General features: G+C 59.1%; 2 protein-coding genes across 2 annotated transcripts; both read left to right on the top strand.

The window, feature by feature from the left end:
* Positions 1-385: 385 nt before the first annotated feature.
* Positions 386-3,612, top strand: CD79B (CD79b molecule). The gene is made up of 6 exons (XM_058284526.2): positions 386-548; positions 1,199-1,249; positions 1,822-2,127; positions 2,372-2,490; positions 2,898-2,939; positions 3,031-3,612. The coding sequence occupies exons 1-6, from the start codon at positions 479-481 to the stop codon at positions 3,127-3,129; spliced, it is 687 nt and encodes a 228-aa protein (XP_058140509.1). The 5' UTR covers positions 386-478; the 3' UTR covers positions 3,130-3,612.
* A 7,987-nt stretch (positions 3,613-11,599) lies between these two features.
* Positions 11,600-12,939, top strand: LOC101417411 (somatotropin). Its single transcript, XM_058285013.2, has 4 exons — positions 11,600-11,760; positions 11,937-12,053; positions 12,232-12,393; positions 12,645-12,939. Exons 1-4 carry the CDS (start codon positions 11,677-11,679, stop codon positions 12,843-12,845), a joined length of 564 nt encoding a protein of 187 aa, XP_058140996.2. The 5' UTR covers positions 11,600-11,676; the 3' UTR covers positions 12,846-12,939.
* Positions 12,940-13,357: the final 418 nt, after the last annotated feature.

The following is a 13,357-nucleotide window of genomic DNA, read 5'->3' as shown; positions in this document are numbered from 1 at the left end:
AGGAGGGACTCTGTATACAGGAACCACGTGTGTTTAGCTAAACACCAGGCCCTGGGCTGTGTGCTGGGAAGAAACTAAAGCCTTCCGGGCCCTGCCAGGAGCTGGCGGACCGCGGGATGGGAGGCCGGCAAGCCCCAGGGGACGTCCACAAGTGGAGTGGGGGGTCCCGGGGAGGGGAGCACAAGCTGCCCCTAGGAGACTCAGGGGCCCAGCCTCCCAGGGCGCCCACCACGGCTCCAGCTGTGGTGCCCACGCTGGCGAGCTTCAGGCCTCGCAGCCCAGCTGACAAGAGCGCCCGCCCTCCCCCAGAGTCCCCCGGAGAGCAGGTGCCTCCCCTGGGTCCCGATTTGCATGGCAGGAAGGGGCCTGGTGGGGAAGGGGTGGGGAAGGGACAGGCTGCAGCCCAGGCAGTTATACGCTTCCCCCCAGGAGCCTCCGACTTCGTCACGGGGCTGGGGTCGGGCACGGAGTGGTGACCATGTCTGAGCTGGCCCTGTCTCCCGTGCCCAGCAACTGGCCGCTGCTGCTGCTGCTGCTGCTGCTTTCAGGTACAGCCCAGGGCAGGGCCTGCCGGTTTCACTCTCTGTCACCGTCTGGCCTCCTCTGGCTCCTTCAGCCTTCTCCTTCCTCTCTTCCTCTCTTTGCCTCCCTCTGACTGCCCCACGGTGGAGCCACGGCTCCTGCCTCTGCCTGGAGGGGGCCTGGGCTGCGCTGGGTGTGAGGGCGAGAAGGGGTTGGAGGCTTTGGCTGTGGAGGGGCTAGGCCCAGGGTGGGGGAGGGGGCAGGCCTGGGGTCCCCCCAGGTCCTCTGGGGCGCTGTGGTTGGTGGGTGGGGCGCAGCAGGGGAGAGGCCACCCCGACCAGCTCGCAGAGGCATGTTCCAGAAACGCTCGCCTCCTCACCTGGAAGGTGGGAGAAGCCCTCCCCGCCGAGACTTCCCTCCTCCCTCATCTAAGCACCTGCTGGGGGCCAGCCCTCAGGTCAAGGAAGAGGACGCTGGGAAGCCGGCCCCGAAGGGCCCCCCACCCCACTCGGGACTCCACGGCAGAGGGACCTGGGCTGGGGTGCCCAGGGGCCTGGGAGCCGCTGCCCGGGAAGGGGGAAGCGGGTGTGGGAAGGTGGAGGGGTGAGGGGTGGGGCAGCCAGCTCGGGTGGGAGGCCCGCGCTGGCCCCGCCCACTTCCTCCCTCCCCCCGGCAGGTGAGCCTGTGCCGGCAGCCAAACCCGAGGAGCTGTACGGCGATCTCTCAGGTCAGTGACCTCGCCTGCCCCCGCAGGGGACGAGTCTGTCCCGGCCCAGAGCTGGTCACGGTCCCAGGGCTGGTTACTGTCCCAGGGCTGGCCCAGGCCTCCCGCCCCAGGCCTCCTTCCCCGAGGGCTGGCTCCCGGCCCCGCCCCCTCGGCATTGAGGGGTGGGCTGGACCCGAGGGTCGGAGCAGGGGGACAGCCAGAGCTGAGTCTGTCTAGCTGGGGACAAACAGGTCATCCCGCTGTAGGCGGAAGCATCAGGCCAGGCCTGCGGCCCCCTGGCGGGTGTGGTCGGGCCTGGTGGGGATGGAAAGGGATGGACCGGTTCAAGAGCCTTAGCAGGGGGAGGCGTGGCGGGAAGGGCAGGGTCCACTGCGTCAGCCCGCGGCCCCTCATGTGGCTCGGTTTTCCCATCCCTCTGTGCCTTGGGCCTGTCCCCACTCCCAAGGCCTGAGAAGAAAGGACTAAGAGGGGGACGGAGACTGGGGGCAGTGCCCGCCCGGGACAGGGGCCCAAGGTGCGGGCTGGCAGGGAGATGCTGAGCTGGATCTTGAGCCTGGCCTTGGCACCCACAGGAAGCCCTTGTTCCCGGATCTGGCAGAACCCACGTTTCGTGGCCAAGAAACGGGGCTCCGTGTTTGAAGTGAAGTGCCACATGGACAGCCCCGATGGCATGGTAAACTGGTTCCGGAAGCAGGACGCAGGCTCGCCATACCAACGGGTGCACCTGGAGCAGGGCCGCGTCCTCCAGAACCTGAGCCACACTGTCTCCACCCTCACCATCCGCGGTATCCAGTTCGAAGACAACGGCATCTACTTCTGCAAGAAGGAGTGCTCCGGGAACACCTACTGGGGCTGCGGCACCGAGCTGCGGGTCATGGGTGGGTGCTGGGGCGCCTGCCAGCCCGGGAGGGGAGCCGCAGCCAGCACCGTGGGGTGCCTGTCCAGCTGTGCACCCCTCCCCCACCAGCCCGCCCCGCCCATCCCTGCCTCCGCCAGTGGGGTGGGCCACATTTTGGAGGTGGCCGTGGCCCTCAGAACACCCAGGAGAGTGGCCCCCACTGCACCCCCAGGGTGGGAGCCCCATGAGGACCCCCCCCCAGCTCACAGCGCCCCTCTCCCCAGGGTTCAGCTCCCTGGAGCAGCAGAAGCGGCGGAACACGCTGAAGGACGGCATCATCATGGTGCAGACCCTGCTCATCTGCCTCTTCATCATCGTCCCCATCTTCCTGCTGCTGGACAAGGTGACCCCTGGGGCCGCTGGGGCCGCCGGAGCCCCGGGGCTGGGGAGGGGGCCGGGCCGTCTGACCTGGGGCAGGGTCTCAGCGCCCCACCCTGCCCGGATGCCCACTTGGCCCAGCCCATTCTGGAGTCTGCCAGTTTCCTCACCTGCTCAATTGCTCCTTCACTCATTCGGTCAGTTGCCTGAGCGCACATTCGTGCTTTAAATTAACGTGGGATAGCACGTAAATCTACCTGCTGACTGCCGTGCCAGGCTGGGTACCCTTGTCTCCGCGTGCCCCTCACCTGTCCCCTGACCTCTGGAACAACCCGCATCCCCACCCCGGCCCTGAGCCCTCCCTGGGCCTGGTCCAGCTGGGGACGGGGCCAGGGGACGCTGACGCCCTGCCCCCACCCCCACTCCCGCCAGGATGACAGCAAGGCTGGGCTGGAGGAAGACCACACCTACGAGGTAAGGAGCAGGGCCCGCCCGTGTGCCCGCCTGGTCGGCGGCCACCCTCTGCTCGTGGGGCCGAGGCCTGAGCGCCCTTCCCTGTCCCCAGGGCCTGGACATTGATCAGACGGCCACCTACGAGGACATAGTGACGCTGCGGACAGGGGAAGTGAAGTGGTCAGTGGGTGAGCACCCAGGCCAGGAGTGAGGCGCTGGGCCCTCCCCACACCTCTGGGACCGCCTCCAGGGTCTCCGTTGACTGCTTTCAGAGCCTGCCTGGTTCCCAGCCCCTTCCCTGCTCCCCAGACCCCCGTCGGCTGCCAAATCTGGCCCATCAGATCCGCCTCCCCACGCCAGCCCTGTGTCGGAAGGGCCCGGAGTGGAAGGGCGGCAGGGCAGTGATTTGGAGCTGGGAGTCCTCTGGGGATAGACTGGCCCAGACTTCTGGGGGTGCTATGCAGGGATCCGTCCCCACGGTTGGGATGCAGAAGGCAGAGATTTGTCCAGAGCCTGCAAATGGACTCGGAGCAGACCAGCTCCCTGCAGGCCCTGGGCAGGGCCACGGGCCCCCACTCGGCCCCGGACGGGCCACCGAGCGCCGCGTCCCTCTCTCTCACCCTCTCCCCCCCCCTGGACTCCTAGACCTGAAGACCCTTCCCCCACGGAATAAACAATGTGTCTTGAGAAACCACACACAGGCTGTGACCTCTTATGGCATTGGGGTGGATGGGAGGGACAGCTTGGGCAGGAGTGTCGTCTGAATGTGGGCACCCGTGGAGGGAGGGTCTCCTGGGCCATGTCCTGCTTCTCTCTGGTCATGTCCTCAGAGGAGTGACTGGACTGGCCCTTCCCTTCAGCAGGGAGGCCCCCCACATCCCCTTTAGCCAATAAACAGCACTTGAGTCTCGCTCTGTAGGGCCGGAGCTCTGCCCTGGAGCATCTTGCCCGACTCCACTGTCTTCCACCTTCCCAGACCTACGGTCCCTCAAGCCCTCCGCCTGCAGGAAGCCCTCCTGGGTGCCCCAGTCGCTGCCCAAGCTCTGTTGAGACCGACTCGTGGAGCTCTGGCTCACGCACTGCCCCAGGCTGCCCTCGCTGGTCCCCACGTGCAGCCCTGGGTTCTCCAGCTAGACTGGATGCTCCCTGAGGGCAGGGGTTTCCCCTGCCTCTACCACAGACCCCTGCCCCTCCCCCACCAAGCCTAGGACTTTTTTTTTTTTCAAATATGACCCGGGGTCACGCGAGAGAGAGGTTCCTAAGAGGGAGGCTGTGCTGTGTGGCGGTGAGGTTTTGCGTCCCCTTAGTCAGGTGACCCCTTCAGATTTTCCCAGCCTCACATCAGAGCCCCACAGAACAGTCCCTAAGGCCCTCCAAATCAGGGCCCCGGCTCGCCAGCTGGGAGCTGGGAGCTCAGGGGCAGTTAGCCTCCGCGTGCCTTGCCTCCCTCACAGGCCCCGCGGCCCTCCACTGCCCGGCGGCCTTGTGGCGCCCCGAAACTCCTCTCTGCCATTCGTGCTCTGGCCTCTGTTAACCAGTTTTAACCAGATTTCCCCTGGAAAGGAGTGTTGGGACAGGTGGACGAGGCTTCTCCTGCGTGGGCTCTGTGCCCCTCCACCACGCCCTGGGGCTCCCCGGGGCCCGGGCGGACCCCCCAGGCCAGGCCGGGCTCCCTCCGCCAGCGGGAACGAGCTTGTTTTGGCATCTGTCTCCACTGAGCTGGAGCCTTTACTTTCCTGCTGCTTTGCATAGTGCCGCTAATTCTGTCCTCCTACCTCCACCAGGGACCCTGGGCTAGGGTGGAGGGCGGGGGAGAGTCTTGACTTCTCCCTCCACCAGGGTCTCTCCCTCCTTGGGACTGCCCCGGACGGGGGGCCTCGGCCTCACTGAAGGACTCACTGTCCAACTCTCTGGAGGCCTGAGCCTCCCGCAGGCTTTCAAGGGTTTGTTGACAGAACGATGTGGGCTCTGACCCCGTCCACGGACACCCCCGACAGGCTCTTGCCTTCCTGCGCTTATCTAGAGCCCCTCCCTGCTCCCTGTTGCTGTTTTAGGGTCTGACACCAAAGCGTCTGCCTTCTAGGCCATTCGCCAGAACAAGGGGCGTAGGCAGTGGAAACAGAGCTGGTGAGGGTGACCGGGACCATGAGCATCTCGGGTCTCAGTTGCCTTGTCTGTGAAATGGGAGACATAACATTGAACCAGATGCTTTTCTTGTTCAATTATCACACAGTAAAATTGGCTTTTTCTTTCGATGTCCAGCTGTATGAATTTTAGCACAGGTATAGATTTGTTTGTCTATCATCGCAATCAAGATACAGAACAGGAGCCAAATGCTTTGGCTGGGTCCAACGGATGTTTATTGGACACCTCCATATTCATTTACGTTATCTTGCTTAGGCCCCAGCATCTCCTGGCAAGGGGGTAGCATTACCCCCCTTTCACACATGAGGAAATCGAGGTGCAGGAAGGCTGTTATAATTGGCCAAAAGTCCCACGCTGACCTTCTGACTCCAAACCCAGTGTTCTTTCCACTACATCACAGCCGCCTCCCTGGAAGGACTTTGCAGCAATGAGTGGGTGGGGGGTGGGGGGTGGAGGTGGGAATCCTGAGACAGCTTGGGTCAGGTTCACAAGGCTCCTGTTTTAAAAGGTTTGCTCTTCCCATTGTTCACACGTTCTTAAGCCGCGGCGGGGGTGGGTGGGTGCCCCTGCCCCTTAAGAGGTCGTGCCCCTGCACCATCCCTCCAGGAGCCCAGGCTGGGGACCCCCTTCGCCCACCCCACAGGCTCTGCAGGGCACAGCGCAAGGCCCCCTTCGTGGGCACACGCCCCGCTGCCCACTAGGGGAATCCAGCCAGGTCCCTCGGGGCAATGGCTTGAGCACAGGCTGGTTCCTCCTCCGTTCTAGCTTGACTTCCGGCCCTCTCACTGCAGGTGCTGCCAGGTCCGGGTGCTCTGGACCCCTGGGTTTGGGTATTTTTCCAGCAGAATCAGAGGTGAGAGAAAAACAAAACAAAATAAAATGTAAAAAGGGAATGGCAATCCCCCAGCAGGTGTCCTGCTTGGCCCAGTCTTCGGGGCGGGGCCTCGAGGCCATCTCAAAGGCCGTGTCTGGGCCCCGGATTCTGGCCACACACCCTCTGCTCTCTCGGGTCCATCTCAGTAGCGGGGTTTGGCCACATCGTGAAATGCCCAGTTGTGTCCCAGAGCACACGCTGCTCCCGGGGAGGGCCGCCTCAGGACCTGCTGTTGACTCAGTTACAAAAAAACTAAACACAAACGAAAAAAACCACCTTCCCCTTGGGATGCTCTACCTGTCCTCTCCACCCTCAAAGCCTTTCCTTGGAAACTTCAGCAACTTCACCAAGAACTAAAATTACTGAGCAGTAAATCTTGAATTCAATCATATCACAACTTGTTAAAACGCATCCAGACTGACCCTAATGCTGTTTCCAAAATTAAGAAAAAAAACATATTTTTTCTCTCAGCCTTAGTGCCACTTTCTCCACGTGACAGGAGGGAGGGCTAGACTCTCCTTGAGATCCCATTTAAGGCTAAGATTTTACAAGTTCCAAGTTCGAATAGAATGTTCATATGGAATTGGAATCAGAATATGCGTACGCCTTGTTCTACATTTTTCACATAATGTTTTCAATATATGTATTGCCATGAATTGCAAGTTCCGGTATGTGTTATTTGAAAATAACTATATTAGCAATAGAACATCAAGTCGCAGCATGGTCTGCCTTGCCATTCCCGGCTGGTTGGATATTTGTTCTTTCCTTGGTGATGTATTTCCGTTCATTCAATCCACTCGGCAGACACTTGTTGAGTTCCAGGGCCCGGGGCTCTGCCCATAGCCCAGCTCCCCCCACACCCCAGGCTATTCTTTTACTTGTATATTTTAGTTGTTTCCTTCATAGCTATTTTCACAACACGAAATTACTACCTATATTCTACCATTATATATTTATTTGTTTGCTATGGCCTCTCTCAGGAGATGATAAGCTCCAGAAGAGAAGGGATCATTTCTTTCATTTTAGATATCTACCTAGATAGGCCCATCTGCCTGGTACAATGTCTGACAAGGGGCATGGGCATCATGTACTTATTGAATAAATTAATGCATGAATAAGAGCGTGCGTGAATGAGTGAATGAATGAGTGAATGAATGAATGAATCCAGCCTCAAAGAGCTCACGGTCCAGTAAGGCGAATACAACGTCCACAAATAACCACAGGACAAGGTAAAAGGAGAGAAAGCTTATTTCCAGCTGAGGGCACCAGGAAAGGGCCCCAGTTTCCCACGACTTCTGGAGATAGCTTGTGCGTCCTTCTTTTCCAATGGGACTGCCTCCCTGAGAAAAATCCCCAAAGTGGAAATTAGCACATCCTGTTGTGTAGATTAGGTACCTCCAGATTGTTCAGAAATCCTCAACCCGTATCAACCACACCTCCAGCAATACACAAGTGTCTGTCCCCCACCCCACCCCTCACCCCTCGCCCTCCAAACCCCTCCCTCCTTGCCTGAACCCTCTGGCCTCATCATGTGGCAAATTCAAAGGTCCAGTGAGATAAAGGAAGTGAAAACACGATGTACATTGAAACGTGCAATACAAATATGAAGGACAGTGTGGCTTGGTTCACTGAATCAGGCTACATCAGGTTGTTTTCTCTGCCTCTTTTTTTAGTGCCATGGACACCTCATTCTGGGGCTACAGTTACTTGCGTTCAGTTCCCCCCACCTTCTTTGAACATCTTCTGTGCTGGGACTTGATCCCTGCCTCACCAGCTTTGCACTGAGGAAAGTTCTGTCCGCACCCGGCAGCGCCACTGGCCTAATGAGATGGGGGTTCTAAGGAGCCCGGCATGGGGGGAAGACCGTCAAAGGAGCTGGGACCACCAACTTTATCTCTTTGAGCCTCAGTGTCCTTGGCTAGGAAATGGGCGCATACTTCCTGTAGTTGGTAGAGGCCTGGCACGTGAGGGACACTTGGAAATGTTGATCTCCTTCCCCCAGCCCCCTGGAAAAGCCCTTGGGAATCCTCAGACAGTATTCTCTCTGCTGAGGGAGCAACTTAGTGCTAAGACTCATGGAAAGGATGTTGGAAGCAAAGAGGAGGTGGAGCAGGTCCAGAGCATATCACCAGCCTCTGACCTCATGGGGGACAGGGGAGAGCCCGAAGTATGGGCTTCGAGTGACCAAGGGTGCAGGAAAGGGCTGCCTCCAGACCTTTAGAGGCCACCCCTAAAACTGGGGTGAGTGTGGCTCTAAAACTGAGATGGTCCCAAACCCCGGGGACTTGACCCTAAGAGGGTCTCTCAAAAAGAGGCCACTTTAAGTCCAAGAGCAGTAGGTACAGAGAGTCCCAGAGATGGGTAAGTCTGGAAATATTGCTGGCTTCCAAGCACACAGTGAGAAATTCATGGATCCCAAATTATTAAAAGGATGTGCATAAGAAAAACCAAGATGGCTGGGGGAGATGTTAATCACGGCCTCTGCCCACTGACAACTCAGGGGCCACTGCTGGGCAGGCGGCACCCCAAGAGAGGGCTACTGGGTCCAGGGAGACTGGGAGGCCAATGGGCAACCATCTTGCCCGCACTGCAGGGAAAATCTCGAGTCTAGTTCAAAGTTCATCTTCTGTTAGCCATGGATTATGTATGTGGCCTCCATCAAGGAAGGCCCTGAAAGGGTCCAGATCAGAGAAAAGGATCACCAGCTTCCAATGTCACCACCTCTACCACCACCACCACGCCCCCCCACCACAAGCACACCCTTCAGTGCTTCCCTCTGTGTTTCCGGTGGTTGCCATGATGACCTTTTTGTAAAGGTGCAAAGTGTATCCTCAGGGGTCCCCAGAGTCCTTTGGGCCAACGGAGTTCTGAGGTCAAGAGAAGTGGGTGTGGTCAGAGGAGACAGCCTCTGCCCTCTCCCCGGTTGGTCCCGCCAGTTCTTGGGCAGTACCTGTCGGTGGGAAGCCACAGCGGCCGCCCACCTCATGGAGCCATCTAGCTGCCCCCAATGCTGGTCCTGCTGCCCTCACTCCTAGGGGAGGCCTGAGGCTTCCCCAGGTCCACACATAAATCCCCGGTCTTGGCTAAAAGCCTTGGTTGGGGGGGGTGGTCCACATCAGTGGCCCCTCCCCAGGGTGCGGGGGAGGTCCAGAGACCCTCTTTGCCTCCCACCTGGCTCCTCCTCTTCGGTGGAGTGGCCCACCTCCTTCAGAGCCTGGGTTTTGGTGACACCCCATGGGTCCCGGGGCCCTCCCTCGCTGAGAACAAATCAGGGCCACTGGTTGGACAAAGATTCGGGAATGACGGAGGGAAAAGGAAGCTCTGTCTTCTGGTTCCAGAAACACCTGGGGGAGGGGGTAGCAAGGCGCAGGCACTCGGGGTCTGGACCCCTGGGCTGTGGCCTCCCCACACGGAGTGCCAGCACTGTGCCAACAGCCTCCAGAACTGTTTGCTTGTTTGCTTGTTTGTTTTCCCACAGGGCTAAGCGCTAAGTGTTCTTCAACGCATGGGGGGAAGGTGTAACGAGGGGAATATGTTCTTTCCTGCTGCTACCCCTGGGGCTTTTGGATGCTGGTGACCTGCAGGTGTTGAGATAGCCCCGCCCTGGCATCGGAGGTCCCGGCCTGCCTCATCCTGGCTTGCCCTGTTGTGGGATCTCCCACATGACACCCCGAGTCTCAGGACCCTTACCACGGGGGAAATGGGAGGAAACAGCCTGCCCTGTTAGGGGAGAGCAAAGAGGCAAAACGCCCCTTCGGATTAGGGACAGGATTCTATATATATATATTTTTTTTTTTTTTTAATGTCTTTTTTTTTTTTATTTCTCTCCCCTTCACCCCTCCCCCACCCCAAGTTGTCTGTTCTCTGTGTCTATTTGCTGCGTGTTCTTTTTTTTGTCCACTTCTGTTATCACTGGCACCAGGAATCTGTATCTCTTTGTTGTCTCGTCATCTTGTTGTGCCAGCTCTCCATGTGGGCAGTGCCATTCCTGAGCAGGCTGCACCTTCCCTCGTGCTGGGCAACTTTCCTTATGGGGTGCTCTCCTTGCGTGTGGGGCTCCCCTACGTGGGGGACACCCCTGCGTGGCACGGCACTCCTTGCGCTCATCAGCACTGTGCATGGGCCAGCTCCACACGGGTCAAGGAGGTCCGGGGTTTGAACCGCGGACCTCCCATGTGGTAGACGGACGCCCTAACCACTGCGCCAAGTCCGCTTCCAGGATTCTATATTGAGAGTGATTTATAAGGTAAAACAGCTGAGTGGCTCCCGCACAGTCTTCTTTGGAGACAGGGTCTTGGATGATGCAACATGACATCAGAAGAGCAAGGCTCTGGAAATCTGCTACCTTGACTGAGCTAGCTCGGTCTCCTCTGAGCCTCGGTCTCTTCCTCTGTCAAACGGGGTATTAATACTCCCTACCCATGATGTTCATGGGGTCAAATGTGTGAATGCATAGCAGAACTCTTTGCAACCTGATAAGCCCTATATGGATATAAAAAGGAGAAGGAAGAGAATTGGAGACCCCAGCCCCATGGAGGAGGCTCAAGCTCTCAAGGGCTCTTCTAAATTTGAGTCTCTGATGGTGATAGGGCTGCAGGAGAAGCACTCGTTGTCCGTCTCTGTTCCTGGGATTTCTGCTTTCCTGCTATACATCCCTGTGGCAGGTCCCAAGGAGCAGGGACAGTTCGTCCAGTTTTGGTCCTTTGCCTCACGGACCTGGGGAGCCAGGGGCGCTCTGGGAAAAGGAAGTGCAATTGTGTGGGGCTGGTGCCCTCTAGTGGGCAGCATTTCACTGCTCCCAGCTGCCCCAGGCCCCGCCGGGGAGCCGGTCGGTGGGGGCGCTGAACAGTGCCCAGAAGCCCCAGAATCTACTGGCGTGCTTGTCCCCCTTTCCGGACACACACGTTCTCTCTGGGGGTGGAGGGGAATAGCTCAGGGAGGAGGCAAGGGATGGAGAGTGGAGAAGGGTGCGCAGAGCTCCTAAGGAGCAGCCATCCAAACAGCCCCCAGGTGGGGGACCAGGCTGGGCCCTCCTCACCCTGGCCGACAAACCCACAGTGGGATCCTGGATCAGTCAGCTGTTACCCCCTTAAAAAGGGAACAGATTGGGTGGGCTCTCGCTAGCTGACCCAGAGAGACCCCGTGTGTACGCAGGTCTCTCGGGCTGATGGCAATGGGGAGGGAAGATGACAAGCCCAGGGGACATGACCCCAGGAGAGGAGCGGGAACAGGGTGAGTGGGAGGAGGTTCTAAATTATCCATCAGCACAGGCCCATCATGTATAGAAAAAAAAGAGGTGGGGGCTGGGAGGAAAGAGAAGGGGCCAGGGTATAAAAAGGGCCTGCAAAGGACCAATTCCAGGATCCCGGGCCCCAGCTCCCCAAACCGCCCAGGGTCCTGAGGACAGCTCACCCAGCTGCGATGGCTGCAGGTAAGCGCCCCGAAAATGCCCGTGGGCGTGTTGTGTACCGTGGCATTAACCCTCTGGGCTTGGGACTTCTGAATGTGAGCCCAGAAATTTGGCCAAGTTTAAAATGTTCCCAGTCCCTGAGGGGGAGGAGGAGGAGAAAGGAGAAGCCCCTGGGGCAGAGCGAGAGCTGGCGCCCGCCCGCAGCCCGCTGCTCTCCGCCCCTCCCGCCCCCCCCACCGGGTCTCCCTGCAGGCTCCCGGACCTCCCTGCTCCTGGCTGGCGCCCTGCTCTGCCTGCCCTGGCCTCAGGAGGCGGGCGCCTTCCCTACCATGTCCTTGTCCAGCCTGTTTGCCAACGCGGTGCTCCGAGCCCAACACCTGCACCAGCTGGTCGCCGACACCTACAAAGAGTTTGTAAGCTCCCGAGGGATGGGCACTGGAGGGGGGCCGGGGGGACAGGGACAGGGAGGTTTTTAAAAAGCCCAAGTGCAGGCGTTGTCAGCTGAGCATGAACAGAGGGGGGTCCAAATCCAGCAGCCAGGAGAACTTGTGCACCAGCTTAGACCTCAGGCAGGCGTTTCTCCTCCCAGGAGCGAATGTACATCCCCGAGGGGCAGAGATACGCCGTCCAGAAAGGCAAGGGTGGCCTCTGCTTCTCCGAGAACATCCCGACCCCCTCGGGCAAGGACGAGGCCCAGAGGAGTTCTGTGAGCAGCTGCCTGGCCAGGGCGCGGGACCCTCCCCATCTCTAAGCAGTTGCCCCCTGCTCCCCTGGTCCCCACCGGCCCCCTGGGTGGCCTTTCCCCTCCCAGGGGGTGGGATGCGGGCCAGTTGGTGGCGCTGCCCCGCCCCACGTGCACCTTCGGCCCACCCCTCTCCCCGCAGGACTTGGACCTGCTCCACTTCTCGCTGCTGCTCATCCAGCCGTGGCTCGGGTCCATGCAATCGCTGGACAGGGTCTTCACCAACAGCCTGGTCTTTGGCATCTCCGACCGCATCCATGACAAGCTGAAGGACCTGCGGGAAGGCATCCTGACCCTGACGCGGGTGAGGAGCCGGTCCCCGCCCCCGGAAGCCCGCCCTCTTCCTGGGCCTTAGCTGAGGCTGGGTGGGCTGACATGGGGCTGGGGGTGGGAAGGCAGGCTGCTCTCCTGTCCACAGGGACCCAGGCACGCTGGTCCCCTCATTTCAACCCTCTGCCCCTTTCTTCTAAGCTCTGGAGGGGAGGGGGAAAGAGGGATGTGAGAAGGAAGAGCGGCCCAGGCTCAGCCTCTCCTGCTCTCCCTTCCCTTCTGCAGGTGCTGGAAGATGACAGGCACCCGGCTCAGCAGATCCTCAGGCAAACCTATGAGAGGTCTGACACAAACTTGAGCAGTGAGGATCCGCTGCTCACGAACTACAAGATGCTCTCCTGCTTCAAGAAGGACTTGCACAAGGCCGAGACATACCTGCGGGTCATGAAGTGTCGTCGCTTTGGGGAAAGCAGCTGTACCTTCTAGCTGCAGGGCAGCTCTCTCACCCCTCCCCAGTATCTCCCCTGACCCTGGAAAGCACCACTCCATGCCCCCCCACCTTTTTTCCTAATAAAATAAAGTTGCATCATATTGTCTGAGGAGGTGCCATTCTGTTCCGAGGGGAAGGGGCAGAATGGGGCAAAATGTGGGTTGGGAAGGCCTGTGGACTCTCAGGAACCAGGCCACTGAAATATAACTGAGCCAGCTCTTGGGCCAGAATGAAGGTGAAGCCTTCACTCCTCTATTACACACTTGATCCCACTGCCCACGTCTGTAGGTCAGTTAGAGGTCAGGGCCACCCCCTGAAGTCCGTGCAGGCATTTCTCTCTCCCCAACCAGCACCACCAAATCTAGGCTCCCCAAGAGTGAGAAGAAATGAGAGTGTTGACGGAAAGGGTTCTTATTCAATCACAGGAAAGAATTCAAGGACCAAACTAGGAACAAGATGGTTTCCTGAACAGTGTTAAAAGAAAGGAAAGCGGGAGCAGGTGGGTGGG

The sequence above is a fragment of the Dasypus novemcinctus genome, chromosome 21, assembly GCF_030445035.2.
Source record: "Dasypus novemcinctus isolate mDasNov1 chromosome 21, mDasNov1.1.hap2, whole genome shotgun sequence".
Classification (NCBI taxonomy): Eukaryota; Metazoa; Chordata; class Mammalia; order Cingulata; family Dasypodidae; genus Dasypus; species Dasypus novemcinctus.
The sequence above is the reverse complement of the archived record's forward strand: the minus strand, read 5'-3'. Positions and strand labels throughout refer to the sequence as shown.

Coding starts and splice junctions, on each gene's coding strand:
- CD79B (XM_058284526.2), top strand. CDS start 479: ATGTCTGAGCTGGCCCTGTCTCCCGTGCCCAGCAACTGGCCGCTGCTG. Junction 2,128..2,371: donor CACCGAGCTGCGGGTCATGG/GTGGGTGCTGGG, acceptor CCCTCTCCCCAG/GGTTCAGCTCCCTGGAGCAG. Junction 2,940..3,030: donor AGGAAGACCACACCTACGAG/GTAAGGAGCAGG, acceptor CCCTGTCCCCAG/GGCCTGGACATTGATCAGAC.
- LOC101417411 (XM_058285013.2), top strand. CDS start 11,677: ATGTCCTTGTCCAGCCTGTTTGCCAACGCGGTGCTCCGAGCCCAACAC. Junction 11,761..11,936: donor CCGACACCTACAAAGAGTTT/GTAAGCTCCCGA, acceptor TTCTCCTCCCAG/GAGCGAATGTACATCCCCGA. Junction 12,054..12,231: donor ACGAGGCCCAGAGGAGTTCT/GTGAGCAGCTGC, acceptor CTCTCCCCGCAG/GACTTGGACCTGCTCCACTT.